This window comes from Macrotis lagotis, chromosome 4, assembly GCF_037893015.1.
Source record: "Macrotis lagotis isolate mMagLag1 chromosome 4, bilby.v1.9.chrom.fasta, whole genome shotgun sequence".
In the NCBI taxonomy this organism is placed as follows: Eukaryota; Metazoa; Chordata; class Mammalia; order Peramelemorphia; family Peramelidae; genus Macrotis; species Macrotis lagotis.
In genome coordinates, this window is record NC_133661.1 from 124505027 (window position 1) to 124530070 (window position 25044).

Consider the following 25044-nt stretch of genomic DNA (forward strand, 5'->3'; position numbering starts at 1 on the left):
TGCTGGGACAAGGCCCGCGCCGGCCGGCCTCCAGGGCACAGGAGGGGGCGCGGCGCGCCGCGGCCCCGGCCCCGGCCCCGGCCTCAGCCGGGCCCAAGAGGGCGGCGTGCGCGCCGCGCGCCCTAGAGAAGAGGCGGAGCGCGGCTTCCGGCCAGCGCGGCCCCCCGAGCCGGAGCGAGAGGACGCTGCGCGCGCGCCCCCGCCTCGGAGCGCGGAGGGGCGGGGAGAATTACGTGCGCATCCCCGCCTGCGGAACGCGGAGGGCGGGCCGAGCTCTACGTGCGCGCCCCGCCTGCGGAACGCGGAGGGGCGGGCCGAGCTCTACGTGCGCGCCCCGCCTGCGGAGCGGGGGCCGAGCTCTACGTGCGCGCCCCGCCTGCGGAACGCGGAGGGGCGGGCCGAGCTCGACGTGCGCGCCCCGCCTGCGGAGCGCGGAGGGCGGGCCGAGCTCGACGTGCGCGCCCCCGCCTGCGGAGCGCGGAGGGGCGGGCCGAGCATTCCTGACAGGCTCGGGCGAGGACACCTTCGGCGCGATGGAAGGCAGCGAGGTGAGTGGGGGGCCCTCGGGGGCCCGGCTTGGCCCAGCACCCCCCGTCCCGGCCGTGCCCGCCCCGGCCCCCGCCCGCGGCTGCCCAGCCCGCTCTTCTCCCCCAGGTGAGCCCGGCGGCGCAGCTGCGGGAGGAAGGCAACGAGCTCTTCAAGGGCGGCGACTACGGGGGCGCCCTGGCCTCCTACACCGCGGCCCTCCGCCTCGCGGCCACCCCCCAGGAGCAGGCCGTGCTGCACCGCAACCGGGCCGCCTGCCACCTCAGGCTGGTGAGTGTGCCCGCCGCCCGGGCCCGCGCGGGTCGTCAGAGCTGCTGGTGGGAGGGCACACCCCGACCCTCGGGGTTCGCCCGGCCCCCGCGGGCCTGCTTGGGCCACGAAGGTCGGCGTTTGGGGGGGGGGCTGCCGCCTCGGCACCTCTAGAAAGAAAAACTGAGTTTGGGAGCGGAACCGGCAAAATCCTAGAGCCAGAAAGGATGAGGAAGCCAAGGCCGGGAAACATGGAAACAGTCTGAGCCAGCTCCCAAAGTGGAGCCCTCGGACCAAAACTCAACCACCATGCCAGACTTGTTCCCCTCCCCACGCTACTATGACTCTGGGTTTGAGGGTCTCACCCTCAGATTTTGTGAGGTTGCCTAGAGAGAACGCCCCTGTCAGGTCCTGTCAACTCTATTTCCCATTTGTAATCCAGAAATCGAGGCCCAGAAATTTATTCCTATTATACATCACACTATAAGGAGTCAGAGATGAAACAGAAAGTGACCTCTGGCTTTCCCTTCCATCATCCTTTTTGTTTTTTTAATAAATTGAAATGAAAAATCTCATTATTTTTCTCTCTCCTATAGGAAGATTATTCTAAAGCTGAAGCTGATGCATCCAAAGGTAGGGGAAATTGGTCTTTTTATCAGGTTGTGACATTTTTCTTAGGAAAGAGATTTGGGGCACGGCTCTGGACACAAGGTTTTCTCCTCTGCTAGGACCACACCTGTCTTCTCTCTTTCCCACTTCCTGGGGCATTTCCTTTTCTACAGCTGCCTCATCTTTTCTGATGCTGAAGTGCCAAGCCCTGGCATCAGTCCCCTCCTACTTCTGGCCCTTGAGATCTTTCCTTGATGCTCTTCTCTGAAGATGGTGGCCTCATGAGTGCTGACACAACTCCTATTTGTGCTCAGCCATTGCAACCGATGGTGGGGATGTGAAAGCCCTTTTTCGACGGAGCCAAGCACTAGAAAAACTGGGCCGCCTTGATCAGGCCATCCTTGACCTGCAGAGGTGTGTGAGCCTGGAACCCAAGAACAAAGTCTTCCAAGAGGCCCTGCGGAATCTAGGGGGCCACATTCAAGAGAAGGTATGTAAATAAATATAGCTGAGGAAAATGGCTAGACATGAAGCCTGGCAGGAAAAGATCTGAGGGGTCAGAATGAAGCAGAAACTGAACATGAGTCACCAAAGTGGTTTTGAATTTTTAAGGATGAAAAAATATTACATCAGAATTATTTCTACACTACTTTTATAGCTTCTGCTAAACTGCAAACTGCAGGAGAACAGAGACTGTCTCTTTTGTTTTAGGTTTTTGCAAGGCAAATGGAGTTAAGTGGTTTGCCCAAGGCCACACAGCTAGGTAATTATTAAGTGTCTGAGGTCGAATTTGAACACAGGTCCTCCTGACTCCAGGGCCCAACCTCTATCCACTGCCCCACCTAGCCACCCAGAGACTGTCTCTTATACATCTTTGTAGTCCTTGTGGAGCTAAATGCAATGTCTTCCATATTTGATGCTTCATAATTGTTCAGTGAATTTTTTATTTTTAGAGAGACAGATCAAAGAATTTTAGAGTAGGAAGGAATTCTAGCATCCATTTAGTCTAGCCATAGCTGAAGAGACTTCTATCCTTTTTCATATCACTAACAAATGGGCATCCAGCCTGTGCTTGAAGACCTTCAAGGAGAAAGATCCTATAACTTCTTTAGACAGCCTACTCCATTCTTGGATAGGTCTGGTTTTTTTGTGACAAATATAAATTTGTCTCTTTTTGCAATTTTTATCCATTGCTCCTCATTCTACTGTCAAAAGAAATCCAGTCCTTTTTCCATATGACACTTTCAAATAGATAGCTATCATGTCCATCCCACCCCACCCCAAATTTTCTCTTTAAGCTAAACATCCCCAGTTTCTTCCTATGGCAGAGACTGAAGGCCTTCCTTATTGTCCTCATCTAGGATTAATAATTTCTATTTTATCAGTATTTATTTTTAGGGGTTTTTTTTGTAAGGCAAATGAGGTTAAATGGCTTGCCCAAGGCCACACAGCTAGGTAATTATTAAGTGTCTGAGACCTGATTTGAACCCAGGTACTCCTGACTCCAAGGCCAGTGCTTTATCCACTACGCCACCTAGCCTCCCCAAGTATTTATTTTTAAATGTAGCACCTGTAGCTGAACACAATACTTCACATCCTTTTGTTTGATGAGTTCAGAGTCAGAGATTCTCAACCTCCTTTTTATGGGAAGCTATACCTCTCTTAATTTGCCCAAGATCACATTAAATTTGGAGGCTACCATTTCATATTGCTGACTCATTTTGAGCTTCTATTACATCAAATTCCTCTCCTCTATATTTTTAAAACAACTACTGTTTAAACATGCCTCCCCAAATTGTACTTGTGAAGTTGATTTTTAATTTAATTGTAACAATTTATATTCAGCTCCATTGAGTTACATCTTCTTAGATTCAGTCCAAGGCCTTCTAACAGACACAATAAGCTTTGTGTCATATATAAATTTGATAAACATACTATCTTTAGCCAAAATTGATAAAAACATTAACTAGAATGGGGTCACACACATAATCTCTGAAAGCTTCCTGTCAAGTTGACATTGCATCATTAAAGATAACTTTGAGTTCTGGAAAGGTAGGGATAGGAACTGGTTCTCTGATTTCACTGATATAAGGAACTCTGTCTATTAATACTGGTCACCACCTTAATTTGCTAGAGCAGAGAGATTGTAACTTGCCCAGGGTCTCACAGCCAGGATATATCAGAAGTTAGTCATGAACTTGAATTTTCCTGTTTTTGAGACTAGATCTTTATCCATTATGCCATACTACTACTCCTGCACTTCTTGATCTAGTTATATTAACATCTAAATCTGTTTTCCATTCTTCCCACAAGAATAGTATGGAATATTTATATACTTGCTAAGATCTAGGTAAGCTGTATCTGTAGTATCCTTTGATCTGCAAGTTTGGTAACCCTGTTAAAAGGAAATAAGTTTGGCCTAGTTTGTAATCACTGCCTTCTGTATTAGACATTCACTAGCCATCTTGTAAATGATCTGTCCCAAAATTTTCCCAGCATTAAATGTTGAGCTTACCAAACTTTTTATCTTTCCTTCTCAAGACTCATGATATTTCTCCCAAATTCCATGATCTTGTCAGATATTACTGAGAGTGACTTAGTTATTACATTTTTCCCTACCCAAGTGGGAGTTGTTCTAGGTCAAATGACTTGAATTCATCCAGGGGCAACTGGGTACTCTCTTATTATCTTCTGACTTAATCTCAATTATCATCTCCTTGTTGCTGTTTTTGTTCTTTCATTCCCAGTGCAAAGGACATGGCAGAAGGAAGACTATAAGGGAGTACCCTAGGACTAGAGGTACTCTCATAGATGCAAATAAGTAATAATTTTACTATTATTATTTAGACTTTGCCATACATGGGTGTGGTTGCCAGAGAGCTAAACAGTAATCTTCCTTCTTAATAACATCCTTCTTTAGCATCAATACAAGTTGCTACTGCTTTAGTTAGATGTATGACCTATAAGGAAAATGAGCCCCTATAATGTCTGAGAGTGTCTCTGTTAGGCAAACATTTTCTTGCTTTAAGAAAGAACTAGTTTAACCTGGCTGTCATTCCTAGGACTAGAGACGCTTAAGTAGGCAACCTGTGTTTACTGATCAAAGACAGAGATTGAAGGGTATTGGTTTGGGGAAAGAAGTAGGGGAAGGCTTTTGTTGCCTTCATTCAAGAACTCTGGAATCCTGATTTTTCTATGTGCCTTTTTGGTTTTTCCCAGGTTCGATACATGTCCTCAACAGATGCTAAAGTGGATCAGATGTTCCAGATTTTACTGGATCCAGAAGAGAAAGGCACTGAAAAAAAACAAAAGGTACAAAAACATTCCCAATGCCCTTTTCATACTAGAGTTTGCACGGGGTGTTTTTGACATCTGGATGTTACTTCTTAAGATATTTGTCACTATTTTTTTTTGTGGGGCAATGGGGTTAAGTGTATTGCCCAAAGGCAGCTAGGTGGCACAGTGGATAAAGCACTGCCCCTGGAGTCAGGAGTACCTGGGTTCAAATCCGGTCTCAGACACTTAATAATTACCTAGCTGTGTTGCCTTGGGCAAGCCACTTAACCCCATTTGCCTTGCAAAAACCTAAAAAAAACAAAAAACAAAAAAAGTGTATTGCCCAAGTTCACATAGCTAGTAAGTATCAAGTATCTGAGGTCAGATTTAAACTCCTGCCTCCAGGGCTGGTAATCTATACACTGAACCACCTAGCTGCCCCTTCTTAAGATATTTGGACAATTGGTAGCATTAGTTTTAGAAGAGATTTTATTTCAAGGGGTCTATATCCCTCTTCAGTGTCTGGTTCTGACTAAATTGGTTCACCACTGTATGTCTCTTTATGATCTGATTTATCACAATGATATTAAAGGCACAAAGATTATTAATGAGCTCTTGATTTGAGTATCCTTTGGATCTCTCCCAAAGGAGATAGTGGTTCCTTTTAGAATCTAAAATTGTACATTACAATTGTTTTTCTCTACAGCTTCTTTCACCTACTTGATGCAACCACAACAGGTAATTGTCAGGTATAGATAGATAGAGATAAAAGATCTATAGAGAACAAGAGTTGGAAAGGCTGTAGACTTCAGGAAGTCACTGAGGGGGCTACCAGGAAGGCATCTTTTGTTAATATCCTTGTCTTTGTTCTAGGGAGGATATGACCTCCTGGTTAGTCTGAAGAGTTTGATGTCAAGAGACTCTATCCCCTAGGTCTCCCAGCTCCTAGTTGAGTACTTTTTACACACAACACTGCTTCTGACCTGTGGTTATTTATAGGCAGTTGAATCCCTTGACTTCATTTTGAACATTGTTTTCTTTTTCCTTTGCCTGCAGGCTTCTCAGAATCTTGTTGTACTAGCACGAGAAGATGCTGGGGCTGAGAGGATCTTCCAGAGTAATGGGGTCCAGCTCTTACAACGCCTTCTGGACACAGGAGAGACAGATTTAATGTTGGCAGCTCTGCGCACATTGGTTGGAATATGCTCTGAGCACCAGTCACGAGTAAGTATGGAGAGGTCTTTGAAAACTGCAGGACTAAGTTAACTGCTTCACTTCATCTAACAGCTCTCCCGAGTGTTCAGGTAGCACTGAGAATAGAGATGGGACAAATGATTTAGACAAGCTTTAGCTCTGTTCCCCTATCTCCACTTCAAGTCCAGTCTAGGCTAGGAGGTACAAGAACTTGTCCTGCCGCTCACTTCAGCTTCTCTAAATCATTCTAGAATAAATAATCTGAAGGCTCATCATGGGACTAGAGAGACCTTCTCTGACTGACTTTTCTAAAACTATTTTGGAATTCTGTTGATTGAGATAAGAGGTGAGGTAGGAATTCTTAGACCTGGCATCATCTGAATAGTTGTTGTATAGCATTCCTGGGGAGAAATAAATTGAACCATTTGCTTGGAAGCCAGGGAAGCCTACCTGGAGTAGAGTAGCAGTGAACCATTATAGAACTGTCCTGGCCTGTTTTCTTTGAGAAGCTGTAGCTATAGGATCATCTGAATCTTAGTTTGGGAACATTGCCCTTGGACCAACTTTCCTACTTTGTTTTTCACTTAGATCTGACCTTTTTCAGAGTTTCTTGACCTATTATAACATCTCATAGAAGGGCTATTCACAGGGGTGATTCCCAAGGTGAAGTACTTGTTTCTTTTCCTATAGACAGTAGCAACCCTCAGCGTGCTGGGCACTCGTCGACTAGTAGCCATGCTTGGGGTCAAGGACCAGGCAGTGTCTCTTGCCACTTGCCACCTGCTGCAGGTCATGTTTGATGCTCTCAAGGAAGGAGTAAAGAAGGGTTTTCGAGGAAAAGAAGGTGCTATCATTGTGGGTGAGTCAGTCAATTTTTATTTGATCTTCCTTCCCATAGTGCTTCATTGTTATGGATCATATAAAGAATTCACTTAATAGTATAGATATACTTATGGATGTGTCCTAACCATAACACATTGTTTTGGAGTCCTAAGCAACAAGGGAACTTGAGATTTGAATAAGAGTGCTCTGGGAGGGACAAAACCCCCAACAGAAGTGGAGGTCTGTCCAGGTCTAAACAAATGTTCTACTCTATGAGTTCCCTTTTGCTATTCTTTTCTTCTTCTTCTTCTTAGCTCCATTAGATTGGTTGATAAATCTATCATTCACATTGGCTGCTAGACTGCCATGGAACTATTTTTGTCTTTGCAGATCCTTCTAGGGAACTGAAGATATTGATCAGTAACCTTTTGGAGTTGCTAACTGAAGTAGGTGTTTCTGCCCAAGGTCGAGATAATGCCCTAACTCTCCTAATTAAAGTAGTTCCTCGGAAGTCACTTCGAGACCCCAACAATAGTCTCACTCTTTGGGTCATTGATCAAGGTAAGAAATTCAAATTTAAAGGAAATTCTTTGAGAGTTAATATGGTATCTGTCCTTTTACTCAGTGGACATTCATAATTTGTGTCTACTTAGGAGTTGATTATTACTAGTAATAATTGTAACTTGAATTTATATAATGATAACTTTTTTTGAAAAAATAGTAACATATTTTGTTTTTACATTGCCTTTATTTTCAAACATGTGCCATTCTTATAATGAAGAATTTAAAAGGGGATGGGAGGTTAGACTGTAGTATTGTTCAATAAAATTAAGCAACTTTTAACAGCATTTGTGACATAACACACTCATAGCATCCATCTCTACAAAGGAAGGATCATTTTCTGTTCACTTTTTTAGGGCCAAATTTGGTCTTAAAATTACTTAGCTTTTCATTTCTTTTTTAAAATTCTTTCCATTTACATATGTATATTTATTTCCTGATTCTCCTCTCTGAATCATTTAAAATGTTTTATTATGCTTCTCTGAATTTTTCATATTCATTATTTCTTGTGGTACAATAATATCCATTCCATTTACATACCACAGTTTGTTTATTCATTCCCCAATTGATGGACATCTAATTTATTTCTAGTTCTTTGTTACTATGCAGTGACTACAACAAGGTAAATGGAATGAACATAGATCCTGGAATTGTAATTATAATATACATTTATATGTATAATTATATTATAGTAACCCAGCTGTTCAATGAAAAAGGGAAAGGAAAGGTCCCTCCCTCATTTCTTGGCAGAAATTAGAAGACAGTAGTGATTGTGGAACATGGCATGTGCTGTCAGATTTACTTGTAATGTCAGTTAGTTTGCTGAGTTGTATTTTTGTTTTTTTGTCCTTTGTAACAAGCAATAAATGCTACTATGAACATTTTGTACTTTATTTGGTCAGGCAGCAAGCATTTCTTATGAGTTTACCATATATCAGGCACTGTATTAAGGGCTAAGTATAAAGAAAAGCTAAAAACAGTCCCTTCTCTCAAGGAACTCAAATCTGGAGAGGGAGTGATTTAATAACTAAATGAAGGTCTGTATGAAATAAATGGAAAGTAATCTGAGTAGCTGGGGGGGGGGGCTGGGAAATGTTTCTTGCACAAAGTGGAATTACATTATGGAAAGGAAGGAAACCTGGGAAACTAGGAGGCAGAGATGAGGAAGGAGAGTATTCCTGGAATGGGGACCAGCCAGGTCCAAAGCCCAGACATAAGAGATGAGAGTTTTGTTCAAGGAGGCTAGCCTTGCTGGACCATAGAGTGTGAGGAGGGGAATATAGAATAAGAAAAGTAGGAAGGGGCCAGGTTATGGGAAACTTGAAATGTCATGTTCACCTGAATTAATGGAAATCCTATTGCTATCTTTTCACTGTGTTTCTGGCTTTGCCATATAACTTCTATGTTCCCTTTCTACGGATCTGTGTTTCCCCAGATCAGTGCAGCATTCCTTGCTGGATCAACATCTCTGCCTCTCCAGCTTGCAACATGAAAATCTCTTCCCCTTGACCTTATATGGTCAACAATTGTGTCTTAAGTAAAAATGTCTTTTCAGGTTTAAAAAAGATTCTTGAAGTGGGAGGTTCAGTTCAGGAACCTCCCGGAGACATTGCTGTTACAGAGAATAGCCGTATGAGTGCCTCCGTTCTCCTTAATAAGCTATTTGATGATCTGAAGTGTGATGCAGAGAGGGAAAATTTCCACCGACTCTGTGAAAGTTACATCAAGTAAGAAAACATCCACAAACTTTGATTTCCATTGTTGTGCAAAACAAATAAAAAGCCTAGTTCCCAGAGAAGGACCCATCAGGGAAGGGTTTTCAACTAGTAGCTTTGGAAAAGGATAGCAAGGTCTTGAAAATAACCCTAAGTTCATTTCCTCATCCCAGTTTAACTTCAGAAATTGATGTTTATCTTTTATGTCTGTTTTATGTCTAGAAATGAAGTCTAACTGACCTAGATTCTTAGGTGACTAAGCCATGGTAGTTAGAGCTAAAATGATACGATTCTTTCCCATTCCTATTTTCCTCTTACTTCTACTTCAAGTGTCCTATTCTCTAGGGAATCTTCATAATGAAGGAGTTACCTGGAAGATTAACCAGGGAGGAATAAAAAAAAATGGGAGCCCTAGGCTAGGCATAACCAATGGATCTGTTTTTCCCAGGAGCTGGTTCGAGGGCCAAGGGCTGGCTGGGAAGCTGCGGGCTATTCAGACAGTGTCCTGCCTCCTGCAGGGCCCTTGTGAAGCTGGCAACCGGGCCCTGGAACTGAGTGGTGTCATGGAGAGTGTGATTGCCCTGTGTGCCTCTGAAAATGAGGCAGAACAGCTGGTGGCTGTGGAGGCATTGATCTATGCAGCTGGAAAGGCCAAGCGTGCCTCATTTATTACTGCCAATGGTGTTTCCCTTCTTAAGGACCTCTATAAGCGAAGTGAAAAGGACAGCATTCGAATTCGGGCCCTAGTGGTGAGACTGGACCCTGGGCTGGGAATGGGAGGGATAGTCTTGATGAATCCTATTTTCACTTTCATCATCAAATATGTATTAACCACATATCAATTACTAGGGATATAATGAAGTTTGAGATGTGTTTATTGCCTTCAAAGGACTGACAATCTAATTAGGGAAACATACCCATAAAAAAGATAACACTACAATGTGCTAAGTGCTAAATTAAACCTTAAAGGTCATCTCCAACCCCCTCATTTCATATATATATAAGGAAATAGCCTCAGAAAGGTGAAGTGACTGCCCATGGCAACACCATTAGTATATGACAAAGCTGGAATTTGAACCCAGATTTTCCAATTTCATCTCGTTTTACTGCCCCATGCTGCCTCTAAGGCAGAGCAGTAAGTCCTACAGCAGCAAAAAAGGAGGGAGATGATCAGGGAAGGTTAGGATTAGCTAGGATTAGGATTAGAGGTGATAACTTTAATTGAGTCTTGGATAAATCTGATCTTCACCAGAGAAGATTTTGTGAAGGCAGAATTTTCTCTATTACTATTATCAGGGTATTTTTACTATAGAAAGGTAACGTTAGTGTTGAACAGGAGTTTTTAGGTTTGTTTTGTTTTTGTTTTGTTTTTTTGTAAGGCAAACAGGGTTAAGTGTCTTGCCCAAGGCCACACAGCTAGGTTATTATTAAGTGTCTGAGACTGGATTTGAACCCAGGTACTCCTGACTCCAGGATCAGGGCCTTATCCACTACGCCACCTAGCCACCCCGAACAGGAGTTTTTAAACTTTCTTGTGTGATGTGCCCCTTTGCAGTCTAGTTCTGCTTATGGACTACTTAGAATAATATTTTTAAGTACATAAAATAAAATAGGAAAATAAAAGGAAAATAATTTTATTGAAAAATAAAGGTATAATTTTTTCCCCACACAATTTCATATACCCCCCTGAAATCTCTCCATAGTTTTCTTAGGGATCCATGTATTTCAGTGTACTACCCCCCCTGGTACAATGGAAAGAGTTCTGGGCTAAAAATAATAAAGTCTGGATTCAGAACCTCATTCTTCCCATTAGTGGGATTTTAAATAAGTTATTTCGCCTCACAATGAGCCTCAGTTTTATTTGTAAAATGAGGAGAGCAAAAATTGTCTTGCTTATCTCAGTTATTGTTAGAAGTAAGATTGTATACATAAAAGTACTTTATAACTAAAAGCTATCTGTAACTATAAAGAAGTACTATAGAACCAATCAAACCATTTGTTTCCTAGGGGATTCAATATAGAACTTATTTGGAGTTTCTATCTCCACATATCTCTCAGAACCAAAACTAGCAGTTTCTGGTGAGTGTCTTGCAAACTAAAATTGAGTGCCATTTATCTCGTGAGTATGGGACCTACAGTGGCTGACAGTATGTTCATCTCCACTAGCTACTAGCTCACTTAACCACTTGAGTAATTTTTAGACTCCTGAATGAATATCTTACCCATTCACACCCAAATTAAATGATGCAAAGTGCTACTGCCTTCTTGGGATAGCTGAAGACCTCTTAGTTTTTAATAAAACCTCCTAGGCTTTTTGAGCTCCATGGATATGTAAAAAATAGAAGAACATCCCAGTAACTCAAAAGTTTCACAAGACTGGATTATAATAAGGGAAAAGCAGTTCCTTTCTACATTCCATAGAGCCCATCAAAACTTATGTTTTCCTTTTTCTTCCAGGGGCTCTGTAAGCTAGGATCAGCTGGAGGAACTGATTTTAGCATGAAACAATTTGCAGAAGGTTCCACCCTCAAACTAGCCAAGCAGTGTCGAAAGTGAGTTTGACATGATTATGGAATCACAAGTGTCATTGCCCACTCAGATCCGCTTATTTAACTAGATTGCTTGTGAAGAAACACTAGGGATATATGGTGGGAACCTTCTCTAATCATCTTTCTTGGTTGAAGAGTATGACTTGAATGTAGAAGGGAGAATCTTCTGTTTCAAAAAAAAAAAATTAACTTTTTTCAGCCTTCCATTCAACCTTTCTGTTCCATGTATTTAGAGTCTCTGCTTCAGGTGAATCCTCTTCTAGAGCATTAGTGTACATAATCAAATATGCTTGGGTTTTCCCCCATTTATCTTACTGATATTTTCCCCAGCACTCAGTTTAATGATGCTCTCTTTCCCTACTACCTCCAGATGGTTGTGTAATGATGGAATTAATGCAAGCACCCGGCGCTGGGCAGTGGAGGGTCTTGCCTACTTGACTTTTGATGCAGATGTAAAAGAAGAGTTTGTGGAAGATGAGGCAGCTCTGAAAGCCATGTTCCAGCTCAGTAAGGTAAAAAGGTTTCCAGCTTGGTAACTTTGAGGAGCTTCCATACCACAACTTGCTCATTCTATTCCTAGAATTACTCCAAACCCTCAGTCCTTCCCTTGACCGGACTGTAACTAATGGAAGGATTGTATTATATCTTTTCTAACAAGGCTAATATAGTAGCTTTGACTACTATTTGGAGCCCAACAAATAGAAGCCATTCTCCCCAGTCTTATAATAGTTCTACCCTGACCATTGAATAAGATGCATTTTTGCTCTCCATTGTTTGCAACTCGAAAAATTTTAGAAGTTGGACTACTGTTGATGAGAATGGTGCTCTACTGTTTACCTTTATAAAACTTGAGGCCATTTTGACCTTTGGAAATAATAAAATGATGCTGTATTTGGTTACCAAGGAACCTCTAGAAAAGGGTGGCTCAATCCTTCCTAGTTCAATCATAGATTCAGGAGTATATCTGGAGGAAAAAAATGAACCATTCAGATTTCTTAAGGGTTGAACCTTAAACATGACCTTTTGTAGTATTTCTACTATTATCTGAGAAATATCTTTTCTAAAACAATATTTAGTGTGGTCCACCCCTAGGGATTTTCTCCAAAGGCAGGGCCAGTTGAATCCTGTTTCTATTCTTTGCAGTTGGAAGACAGGTCAGTACTCTTTGCTGTGGCCTCAACATTAGTGAATTGTACCAATAGTTATGACCACAAGGAGCCTGACCCCCAAATGCTGGAGTTGGCCAAGTATGCCAAACAACATGTACCTGAACAACACCCTAAGGTAAGCAGGGGCAAGTGAGCAGCACAGATGGGCACTTCTTTAAATCTCAGGAGCATTGGGCTAGAAGGGACATAGTTCCTCTAACTCTGGGCAGTATTATTCCCTCAGAGTTTTAGAGTTGAAAAAGACCTTAATATAGTATCTAGTACAAAATTATCATCTTGCAGATAAGGTAACAGAGACTTTAAAAAGTTATTTTAAACAAATGAGCATTTGCTCTTTTTAAAAATTGGGAAAGATTTCTCTATTTTAGTAGTTTTTTTTTTAACATTTCATTCTCACTAAGTACCTACAAATGTCCTTAGTTCCTACTGACAGTATCAAAGTATACTGCATGTTACTTGTGGTTTTCTGTTGACTTTCATTTTTCCCCAGGATAAACCAAGCTTTGTTCGATCACGAGTGAAGAAGTTGCTTACAGCTGGTGTGGTATCAGCTCTCACATGCATGGTGAAGAATGAAAACCCAGTGCTCACTAATTCCTGCCGAGAGCTGCTCTCCAGGTGCACCCAGGGGGAGAGGACTTCTGTAGCAAAGGACAGATGATCCCTTCAGGACTAAGAGATGTTTTGGTGTTTAGCCAGCAAGTGCACAGCATTATTTGGGCTTCATTTCCTCACATGGGAAAGTCTTACTTGGGCCAAACCCTATAGAAACTGGTCATTTAGCTATTTGACTAGCACTGGAGCAAGTACGTAAGGGGCCAAGAGGGAACTTTGTTCCCTCAAACTCCTAGCTGTGACTAAATAAGTTTCTACCCACAGGGTCTTCCTAGCATTGGTAGAAGAAGCAGAAGACCGAGGGAGTGTTGTTGCTCAGGGAGGGGGCAAGGTAAGCTACCTCCAGTGGTTCCTTCTTCTGCTGAACTAAGACTATTAGCTGTAAAAGTGACCCTGTGTGCCAGAGGCAAAGGCTTACAAAACCAGGATTTTAGCAGTGATAAGGAATCTTCTTAGGCTTAATCATGTCCAATTCTTAATTAACAAATAAAAAAACTATAGAAACTGGTCATTTAGCTATATCTTAGTAATTTTGAATGTCAGGGCCAAATAGAATGAGTATTTCCATATACATTGCCCAAATTTGAATATGAACTATTGTTATTTTATAGAATATTTACATTAATTCATAAGAATAAAATATTGGAATTTTTTTTTATTCTTTTTGGATTTTAGTTCCTGATTTAAAGTTTTATATTTTGGTTGGGGTTTGGGTTTTTTTTTTTTGCCATATTGCTTTTCAGGCTTTACTGCCACTAGCTCTGGAGGGCACAGATATTGGGCAGACTAAAGCAGCACAGGCTCTTGCCAAGATCACTATCACCTCTAATCCTGAAATGACATTTCCTGGAGAACGGGTAGGCTTTTCCATACTCTCTCTGCCCTACATAGTACCTTCCTCCTTAATTTCTAGACAGTGATTTTCTCTGTACTGGTCTGTTTCTTAAAATGGGATTAAAATGGTGGTTTTGATGATCTGTAGAAGAGGAATAGCATGGGGGACAATGTTGGAATGAGTGAAATCCTTTTAATAGTTTAACCCTATGTCTCAGGAGGGAAGTTCTTTGAGTTTGAGAGATAAGGGGAAAGGTGGGTATTAACAGCTCTAATGTGCCAGTGTTTTTGTTTTAGGTCTATGAGGTTGTCCGCCCTCTCGTCTCCCTACTGCATCTCAACTGCTCAGGGCTTCAGAACTTTGAAGCACTAATGGCTTTAACCAACCTGGCAGGGATCAGTGAAAGACTCAGGTAAGATTAAAGCTTCTATGTCCCTTGAACTCAGAGCCAGCATAGTAAGTTCCTTCCTCTTTCAAGCAGTGGTTGCTATCTTTTATTCTTAACTCTGCCCTATTTAAATCCTGCCTGATCAATGAGCCAGAGCTGATAGGAAATTGAGCACTTGCTCTCTGGACTTTAGTGGGTGATGGCAAACTTCTGGCCTGTGAATACTAAGTTGAGTAGGGCAAGGGATGGATCTGTATGGTGGGATCTTCACATTGCTGGCTTCTGCTCCCACAGGCAGAAGATCCTGAAGGAAAAGGCAGTGCCAATGATTGAAGGCTACATGTTTGAGGACCATGAAATGATCCGTCGGGCAGCCACTGAGTGCATGTGTAACATGGCCATGAGCAAGGAGGTAAGTAACTAGGACAGAGGGGCATGAATGTATCCTCTTAATAAGAACTGAAATATATAGAGTTTAATGTTTGTATACCTTGTCTCTGAAGTAGCACTTCAGGTTATCATTCTTATTTTATAGCTAAAGAAACAGGTGATATGATTAGCTTAAGATAATAGGTTGTAGCTGTCAGGCAAGGTTTGAATTCTCTAATGTTTTCTGACTCCAGCTTGAGTACCCTTTCCTTCTGTCAAATGTGTAAATTGCATAGAAAAGCCGACTACTTTTTAAGAAGGAAAGCTCTTTTCACTAGATCCTTCTCTAAAGAACAGGTTATTTATTCTTCATTGATTTTTCCCATCTTAGGTGCAAGATTTGTTTTTGGCTGAAGGTAATGATCGACTCAAGTTACTGGTGCTGTACAGTGGAGAAGAAGATGAGTTACTTCGCCGGGCAGCATCAGGTGGACTTGCCATGCTGACCTCACTGCTGCCCCCACTTTGTATTCGAATTACCCAAGTGGTAAGTGTCAGTCTGGTTTGTGCTAAGAGTAATCTTCATTGTCTCAGTACTTTGCTTTTTTTCTTAACTGGGCTGAGGCAGCAAACTTATAAGAATTCAAATTGTCATTTGGGTATAATTAGAACAAGATCTACTGTGTGTAGGAGTGAGGAGAATCCATTTCCATGTGGGTGTTCACTTTTACAATTAAAGAATCTGGTACATTCTTTCTCAGAGAGTGAACCTGTGACCAAGTCTTTTTCTTCTTTCCTAGACAACACATTGGCTAGAGATCCTACAAGCACTGCTTTTGAGTCCTAATCTAGAGCTGCAGCACCGTGGTGCTGTGGTGGTTCTGAACATGGTGGAGGCTTCAAAGGAAATCGCAGTGAAGCTCATGGAGAGTGAGGTGTTAGAGATCCTCTCTGTGCTTGCCAAGGGTGAGGCTGGACCAGTCACAAGGGCAGCAACTGCTTGTCTTGCAAAGGCAGTGGAATATGGGCTTATCAAACCCAACAAGGAGAAGGAGTGAAGAATTTGTGCCCCGGAGTCCCTTCAGTCCCTGGTTCTTAACTTTTTGCATTGTGCTTAATGCACACAGTGCCTGTTGCTACACAAAGAACAAAAAAATAGAAGCAGTTGTGCTGGCTGGAAAGGCAGCTATATGAAATAGCAATTGGGAAAAGGGAGGAGGAGGCCTAGCATCCTCCCCCGTCACAAGGCAGCTTTTTGGCTATGGCTGCAGTAGTATTTTTCCCTCAGGGACCAATCAAATGTGGGCACCTGGGGAGGAGGGCAAGTGGACCATCACTACTAGTTCTATGGATTCTTAAATCCTAAAAGGGTTTCCAAGACTATTACTCCTCTGTGAATATCACCTGCTTTCAACACTATAATAAAATGTGTGAAATCTTTCACTTGTGGCTGGTTTAAAGAAAAGTTCTGGAGGGATGCATGAGGAGTAATTTACTCTATAAATGAAGAAATTTTTACATAAGAAAGTTAATAGAGATTTATAAAATTAGAGTAGTTCCTCATCTTTTTTTATATGTTCAGTTCATGAGTTAATTATCAGGGAACAGACCAGGAAGGGACCAACCAACAGCCCCAACTAAGCTACTAATTTTTCCCAAGTTCTTACCTTCTGCCCAAACTCCAATACTTATTTCGAAGTTATGGATATGGCATGATCTAGTAGCTCTCACTACCATTGCATCTATCCTGACTAAGATATGAAAAAATTCCTGTCCTCTTAATTCATCCAGGACAAGCTTAGTACTTTTTTAATTATTCCATTCATATTAGTTTTCAATCTCCTTTTCAATGAACCTCTTGAAGGTAGGGACTTTATATTTCCCCACAGTTTTAGCAGGAAGCATGTGATTAATCAGTTGGATTCAAATCTTGAATTCATCTATGCACTGTCTTCTATATCTCTAGTATTCTTTCTTCTGCTTCAATCAACCTAGTCAAAATATTCTCTAAAAGGTCACCAAATGGGGGCCAGCTAGGTGGTGCAGTGGATAGAGCACCAGGCCTGGAGTCAGGAGGACCTGACTTCAAATCTGGTCTCAGACACTTAATAATGGTCTAGTTGTGTGACCTTGGGCAAGTCACTTAACCCCATTGCTTAAATGAATTTTTTAAAAGGTCAAAGACATTTCTTCTTTTGCAGATACTACAAATTAAATACTTAATTTTATCTTCATGAATAGAAGAAAAGAACAGAGAACAGTTATACATTCAGATTTATTTTTTTATTTTAAAAATAAAGCATGTTAATTATATATATATATATATATTTACATAAATAACAGAGTATTAATCATTAGAGTTAAATTCCTAGGGCCATGAAGGCCTTCAAAGGGACCTTTAGATTGTCATTGATAGAAAATTTTTCTTGTCTAGTATTAACAAAAAGAATGTTTAAAAAAGCATTCAACAACAGACTTGTAGTGAAATCCAGGAGGTATGAAGAAGTAAAAGCTGGGGAGATATCACTTAACCAGTGAAGATATAAGAGTTGGAAGCCCCTGATGTTTTTGTTGTTAAAAAAAAAATAAAAAGCAGATGAGGGAAGAAGGGGAGTGGGAAGCACATGCCTAGAAAAGCCCAGAAATATAGCTGATGCAGGAAATGTTTATCCTTGCCCCACTCTTTCAACACAGCAGCCGCACTGGTCAATCCCTGGGTAGTCTCTAAGTGTCAAGAAGAACAAAGGATTATATTTTAGTTACCTATCCCAGCAAAAATGTCATAACAAGGTATATGACTTTATGTAGTAACAAAAAAGCTCAGATGCCCAAGTCATGCCCCAGGGCATGCTGAGCAGAGGTTATAAAAGGAAGGACTTCCTCATGTCCAGAAGGCCCTTGGAAGTGAAGAGTTAGTATCCAGGAGGACAATTAAGGGCTGAAAAACTGACAGGTCAAGCTCCATGTTTATCATTCTCCGAGGTTGAGAGTGCTGTAAGATTCTTATGCTGAAGTACATGGCAGGAAAGAACTTGGACACAAAGGTAAAGACCGTCAGAGGAAGATGTTAGCAATGTGTGACTAGGGCAAGTCACTTCAGCCTCAAGTTCCTTCAATTGTAAGATGGGGATAATAACAATACTTCCCGCCCAGGGTTATTTAAGGATCAAACAGGTACTATTTGAAAAGCACCTAGCAGAGGACCTAGTACACAGTAGGCACTTAACAGATACATTTCCTTACTTCTAAGTTTAATACAATTCTAGAAAAATCCTGTCTCCTTGCCTCAGTATACTCTAAGCTTGATGTAATTACACCAAGAGAAACAACTGTTGGCTAATTAATGGTGGTGGTTAGGTGGAGGGTCTATGAGATTATTAGCACACAGGCAGGGTTTCATCCCAGAGAGGACACAATGGTCAGGAAAACTGATGGCATTGGTCCAACCAACTTGGATTCAACTTTCTAAGGCAGCAAGCTGCCATTTTAGATATTATTCCTATTATTTTTTCCTTAATGATTGTTCTGTGACTAGGAGTCTGACTTTTTAACAAGGTAAAGTTTTGTTACCTTTTAGACTTTGCTTAATGTATTAGGCCCCAGTCCTTGCTTCTTGGAAGGTGTTTTGGATCTGCTGCAGCATAATATCTCTTCTCCTATTTGCTGCTTCTTCTTTAGTTGCTATAGGAATAAGAATCATCAGTGATAAACATACAAGCAAAATGGGCGGGGGAGGGGGATGCAGGGGCCCAAAATGAAAGGCAAGTGATGACCATGGACCCTATGCTCTCACCTTTCATACAACTTGACAGAAATAGAATACTCAACATAATTTTTTTCTTTCACTTTATTTTTCTTGAGGTTTCCCTTTTTTTGGGGGTGGTTATGTTTACTTTTACAATATGACTTTTGTAATTTTTTTCATGGCTACACTTTTTTTAATAAAAGAAAGATTTTATTTTGAATTTTATAATTTTCCCCCAATCTCACTTCCTTCCCCCCAACCCTCACAAAAGGCAATCTATTAGTCTTTACGTTGTTTCCATGGTAAACATTCATCTAAGCTGAATGTGATAAAAGAGAAATCATATCCTTAAGGAAGAAACAAAGTATAAGAGATAGCAAAATTACATAATAAGTTTTTTTTTTAATTAAAGGTCTTTGATCTTTGTTCAGACTCCACAATGCTTTCTCTGGAATGGCTACACATTTTTTAACTATACAACTTTCTTTCCCTTTTTTTTTTTTAAGGTTTTTACAAGGCAAATGGGGTTAAGTGGCTTGCCCAAGGCCACATAGCTAGGTAATTATTGTCTGAGACCAGATTTGAACCCAGGTACTCCTGACTCCAAGGCCAGTGCTTTATCCACTACACCACCTAGCCGCCCCACAACTTGCTTTCTCAATGAGGGTGAGTGGGGTGGAAGGAAGAAAATTTAAAATTCAAGGTTTTGGAAGTAAATATTATTTTTGCATGTAGCTGGGGGGAAATTTTTTTAAAATAAACTAAAATAAAATAATGGGGGAAAAAGAAATAGGATGCTTAAGATGCTCACAGCGTTTCAGTTTGTTTTTTTACTTACTCGCTCCTGCTTTTCTTGTTCTTTCTTCAGATGAAACATCTCCCACTGCTCCATCACATATTCTATGAATTTATGGCCTTTCACCACAAAAGTCTTGGAATGTTCCTTTTCCCATATTTCAATCTGTGCATTCAACTCCTCTTCCAACTGAGGTCATTAAAAAAAAAAGGAAAGCTTAATATCAGTAACTTGCTAACATCATCCCGTTATTCCTACTGTTCTCAAAAGGTGATTTCTTCTACTCAGAGGCTGATTGTGCTATTTCAGTATGTGACTCTTAAGAAAAACATGAGAGCAAGATAGAGAATGTGTGTTAAAATGGATCATCAGGAAACAAAACCCTGGCTTATTTAGAAAACACATGAAGGAGGAAAAAGAAATAAACCACAGACACTCCTCTTTGATGGCATTCAGCAAAACCCAGGTCTCAATGGCTAGAGGTCTTCATGAGACTCTTATGAGTGAGGAAGTTCTAATTCTGGTAAAGATGACCTTCCTTAGAGCTATCATATAGCATTCTACCTGCTCAGAACAATTTTAACATAGAAAGACTTTTTTCTTGGGCAGAAAACCTAAAGGATGGATTTTAAAAAGTATTTTACTGACATTTTCCTTTATCTTATTTTTGAGTAGTTAAGTGGGGCAATGGATAGAGCACCAGCCCTGGAGTCAGGAGGATCTGAGTTCAAATATGACCTCAGACACTTGAAACTAGCTTTGTGACCTTGGGCAAGTCACTTAACCCTGATTGCCTCACATCCAAGGACATCTCCAATCTCCAGATGGCTCTGGAAGAGAAAGTGAATCTGGTGCCTTAGCACAGCACCCCCTCATGTAAATCCAAATCAAGTGCTTGTCATGGCATCACCTCCCTGAAGGCATAGTATTCTTTGAGAATGAAGGACAAACATTATCATCGCCATTTTTTTAATCACCTTTATTCCTGAATGTATTTCTCCCATTCTTTCCTCCCCCATGAATCATCCCTTATAACAAAGAACAAAAGGGAGAAAGCAGTTCAGCAAAACTAACCACCCCATCAGCTGAGACTGAGAGTATTTGATATGTACTACACCTAAAGACCTAACCTCTACAAAGAAGAAAAGGATGTTAAGAGACATTTTCTGTAAAGTAGCATTCAACTTCAAAATTTTGTTCTCTCCATTTATGTTGTCATCAGTACACCTTATTTTCCTAGTTCTGCTTTTATCAAAGGTAGAGTTTGAAATGAAGGCCCTTGCAATGCAAAACATGAGGAGCACCCCAAAAAAAGTCTACCTTAGAGAGTGTTTTTTGGAGCTTGGCTCGTTGCTTTTCTTCTTTCAAGAGATTTCCACCACGGTTGATAAATCGACTTGGATCTGAAGCTTTTCTCTGTGGAGACAATATATTTTATTTTTAAATTTATTTTATTCTGAATTTAAGAAATAAAATAAGCATTTCCAAAACAGAATTGAAAAAAGCCGCATATGAAACAACAAAATTATTGTGTACAATTTGCTATTCCTTTTATATATTAGTTATCCTATAATTTTTTCTTCCCTTTCAGATATTTTTATATATAAAATCATTCTGTACATACTTCTATTTATCAGGGTTTTTTTTCTCAATTCACTTTCTAATTTTTGCAAGGCAATAGGGTTAAGTGACTTGCCTAAGGTCACATAGCTAGTAATTATTAAGTGTCTGAGGTCAAATTTGAACTCAGATCCTCCTGACTCCAGGGCTGGTGCTCTCTTCACTACTCCACCTAGCTGCCCTATCAGTTCTATATTTATAATAGTCAAAATGACTTGGTCTCTCCAATTTGTTCTTACAACAATATTGCTGTTGCCAGATACAATGTTCTGTTGATTCTGCTCATTTTTCTCTTCATTATTTCATACAAGTTTATCCATGATTTTCTAAGATCACTGAACTCATTTCTTATAGCACAATAGTATTTGCATCACTATCATTTACACCTTGTTCAGCTATTCCCCAACTGACAGACATCCCCTCAATTTTCAGTTCTTTTCCACTGACAGAGAGCTGCTATAAATACCTTAGAATTTATAGGTTCTTTTCCTTTTTCCCTAATCATTTTTGGAAATGAACCTAGTAATGGTATTGCTGGGTCAAAGGATATATAGGCAGTTTAATAATTCTTTGAGCATAATTCCAGATTGCTCTCCAAAACGTTTAGATCATTTCACAATTCCACTAACAATAAATTAGTGTCCTAATTTTTCCACATCTCCTCTAACATTTATCACTTTCCTGTTCAATCATTTTAGTTGTAAAATGATATCTCAAGGTTGTTTTAATTTTCATTTCTTTAATCAATAATTAAGAGAATTTTTTCAAGTGATTATAAATTATTTTGATCAGAAAACTGTCTAATGTTTATCCTTTGACCATTTATCAACTGAGGAATGATTTGAAATTTTATAGCTTTGACAAAGTTCTTTATATACTTGAGATGAGACCTTTACTGAGAAATTAGATAAAAATTACCCCAATTTTCTGCCTTCCTTCTGATCTTGGCTCTGTTTTATTTGTTAAAAACCTTTTTAATTTAATGTAATCAAAATTATCCATTTTATATCTCACACTGTTCTCTTTTGTTTATTCATATATTGTTCACTTCTCCATAAGTCTAATAAGTAATATATTACATGTTATTCAAATTTTCTTGTAATATTTTTTCCTTATATCTAGATCATATATCCATTTTTTCCTTATCTTGGTAAATTATTCAAGATAAAAGTCTATGTCCAATTTCTGCCAGACTGCTTTCCAGATTTTTCAAAATTTTTACCAAATAATGAATTCTTATCCTCAAAACTTAATTCTTTATACCTGTCAAACAGAAGTTTATTATAATCATTTGCTGCAATATATTGAGAAAATATATTTTAATTACAGCTACTATCTAACCAGAGTACAGAAGGATGATTTAGTTCCTGAAAGTCCTTAATTCTCTAAAACTTTATCCTTCAGGAGTCAGAAAGATATTCTTTTCCATGACTAACAACTAAGTTGACAGAAAAGGAATTCAAAGTATTCCAAACTAAAACTTATCTTCAAATAGTTTTATGAGAAGTCAGCAAGACCCAGCTTGTGGGAATGAGGACTCTTAGGCAAGGCCAGGTTTCAGAAATCTCACTGCACCAAGAAAATGGGATTTAAGCAATTCCCTTCCTCCCTACCTCAAATTCCAAGAAAAGACTCCAGTTCTTTTCCCACTTCTTAACACCTTCAAAGAGTTCTTTGTGCATTTCATAATATTGTTTCAAACTTGCAACTTCTGCATCATGTTGCTGGAGCAAGATCTCTGTGTAGTCCTCTGTGTGAGAGTAATAATGAAGTCAAATTTAAAAATTTTTCTAAACGTAAGTAGACTATTCTCAATAGTCTTTCCTGTTCACAATATAGGAAAATGTCTCAATTTTCAAAGTAAAATGAGTCACTTTACACTCTTTCTTATTACAACCTCTGGACTTGATCCATCCTACCCCATCTTTTCCATTGGATTGCCCCTCTCTCATCCCTCCTTTCTCACCAGTCTTTCATTTCTCCCTGCCTACTATGTGCTTCCTTGATGTCTACAAGCACACCCATGTCTCCTCCATCCTTAAATTCTGACTGTACTGTACCATCTATCCCTGCTGGCTATTGCCCTATATAGCACACCTCTCTTTTATGATTGATCTCCTTAAGGATACTGTCTACAATATATATCCTTTCATTGTCTTTCCTCTTTCTCTTAGCTTTTCCAGCCTGACCTCTGACCTTATCATTGAACTTTCTCTAAAGTTACCTATGATCTCTCTTTAATGTATTTGAATTTTAATATTTTATTTTTTCCCAATTACATGTAAAAACAATTTTTAACCTTTACTTTTTACAATTTTGGATTCAAAATTCTCTTTTACCCTTCCTTCACCACCCCCCTCCTTTACTAAGAAGACAAGTGATTTGATAAAAGCTACACATGTGTGATCATACAAAACATTTCCATATTAGTCATCTGAAAGAAAACATAGGAAAAAAAGAAAAAGAAACAAAGCAAAAAAAATTAGTATGCTTCAATCAGTATTGAGATTTCATCAGTTCTTCCTCTGGGGGTGGGTAGCATTTTTCATCATAGATCTTTTAGAACTGTCTTGGATCATTGTATTGCTGAGAATAGCTAAGTCATTCCTAGTTGATCATCATACAGTATTGCTGTTATGTTTTCTGGATTCTGTTCACTTAACTTTGTGTCAGTTCCTCTAAGTCTAGATTTTTCTGAAAGCCTCCTGTTCATCATTTCTCTGGCACAATAATATTCCATCACAATCCTATGACTTCTTAATTGCCATATCTAATGGTCTTTTCTCAGTCCTCATCCTTCTTGACCTCTCTGTAGTCTTTGACCCTGGCAATCCATTCTCCCCTCCTAGATACCTCCTTTTCTCTCTAACATTTTCATGACTTTGTTCTTTCTTGGTTCTCTTTCTTCAGTTCTTCTTATTGGATGGATCTTCTCCAGTTTATACCCATTACTAGTGAATATTCCCTAAAATCTCAATTCTTGGTCCTCTTCTCTGGCCATACTTTTTTGCTTGATGATTTCATGATCATCAATTAACATATCTATGCCAATGATTCTCAAATTTTTTGATCCAGTTTTAAGAACCTCATTCAGCTTCCAGTCTATATCTCCCCAACTACTTCTTGGTCAGCTTGAACTAGATGTCCCATAAACATGTTAAACTCAGCATGGCCAAAACTGAACTGAACTTTGCTCATTCCAGGGCATCACCATCCTCCCAGTTACTAGGTATGGGGTCCCTACCAGTGAAAGTCATAACAACAATAAGGGCATTTTGATTTCAATCCAAACAGTGCTGATACTACACTCAGGTGTATGGGACCTGAATCCAATGCTAAGCAGAGAAGCCAAAATATATCAGCCAATATGCAATAACATACTTTATAGCTCCTCCTTTTGTCTGATTTCTATAATTATCCTTGGGCTTTTTGGGGGTCTTTGTGGGTATCCATCCCATACTGGCCAATTTTGATTATTAAATCTGGAGTTTCTGGCCTCTTTCTTCATTATCAAGTTGGACCCCTGATTGGGGGAGCCTTGAATATTCCACTGCAGGGAGAATTCCAGGCAAGATACCAGATCATGATTCCTCATTCATCTTCTAATATTTCTTTTGTTGCCAAACCTTATCAATTATACCTTCACATCTATGCCCAAAGGGCAATAAAATTGATCAGACTAATTCCAATACTGGGCCTGTATCCAGAAGAATTCATAAAAATTGGGGAAACTATCCCATGTTAAAGGATACTTATAGCAGCTCTTTTTGTAGAGGTAAAGAATTGAAAGTTGATAGGATGACTATCAATTGGGGAATGGTTGAACAAGTTATAGTATATGAATATAATGAAGTACTATTGTTCTATAAGAAACTATGAGTGGTCAGAATTTAGAGAAGCATTAACCGATGCTAAGCGAAGGGAGCAGAACCAAGAGAACATTGTACACATTGACAACAACACTGAAAGATGATCAACTTTGATGG

At 40.0% G+C, this 25044-nt stretch overlaps 2 protein-coding genes across 3 annotated transcripts in view; one reads left to right on the forward strand and one right to left on the reverse strand.

The window, feature by feature from the left end:
* Positions 1-453: 453 nt before the first annotated feature.
* Positions 454-16340, forward strand: UNC45A (unc-45 myosin chaperone A). 2 transcript variants are annotated; one of them, XM_074234051.1, is made up of 20 exons: positions 454-548; positions 655-816; positions 1392-1428; positions 1719-1894; positions 4624-4716; positions 5737-5904; positions 6565-6733; positions 7087-7257; positions 8813-8984; positions 9421-9721; positions 11430-11524; positions 11892-12033; positions 12665-12805; positions 13181-13308; positions 13570-13636; positions 14049-14162; positions 14437-14552; positions 14823-14940; positions 15289-15444; positions 15698-16340. In XM_074234051.1, exons 1-20 carry the CDS (start codon positions 534-536, stop codon positions 15953-15955), a joined length of 2799 nt encoding a protein of 932 aa, XP_074090152.1. In that variant the 5' UTR covers positions 454-533; the 3' UTR covers positions 15956-16340. The 2 variants fall into 2 exon arrangements, with proteins under 2 accessions (XP_074090152.1, XP_074090153.1); XM_074234052.1 differs by lacking the exons at positions 454-548; positions 655-816; positions 1392-1428; positions 1719-1894 and adding an exon at positions 4152-4203.
* Positions 16341-17171: 831 nt separating this feature from the next.
* Positions 17172-25044, reverse strand: part of LOC141522719 (protein regulator of cytokinesis 1-like) — a 44040-nt gene continuing 36167 nt past the window's right edge. The window contains exons 8-12 of the mRNA XM_074236210.1: positions 22672-22808; positions 20759-20854; positions 19481-19627; positions 18468-18578; positions 17172-17621 (exon numbers count right to left, since the gene is read on the reverse strand). Of these exons, the coding sequence (XP_074092311.1) occupies positions 18471-18578; positions 19481-19627; positions 20759-20854; positions 22672-22808 (488 nt within the window). The 3' untranslated portion in view covers positions 17172-17621; positions 18468-18470. The remainder of the gene's footprint in view (positions 17622-18467; positions 18579-19480; positions 19628-20758; positions 20855-22671; positions 22809-25044) is intronic.

Excerpts from the sequence above, each read along its gene's own strand:
- UNC45A (XM_074234051.1), top strand. Across the intron at positions 1,895-4,623 it reads GGGGCCACATTCAAGAGAAG|GTTCGATACATGTCCTCAAC; the intron begins GTATGTAAATAA and ends GGTTTTTCCCAG. Across the intron at positions 12,806-13,180 it reads TACCTGAACAACACCCTAAG|GATAAACCAAGCTTTGTTCG; the intron begins GTAAGCAGGGGC and ends ATTTTTCCCCAG.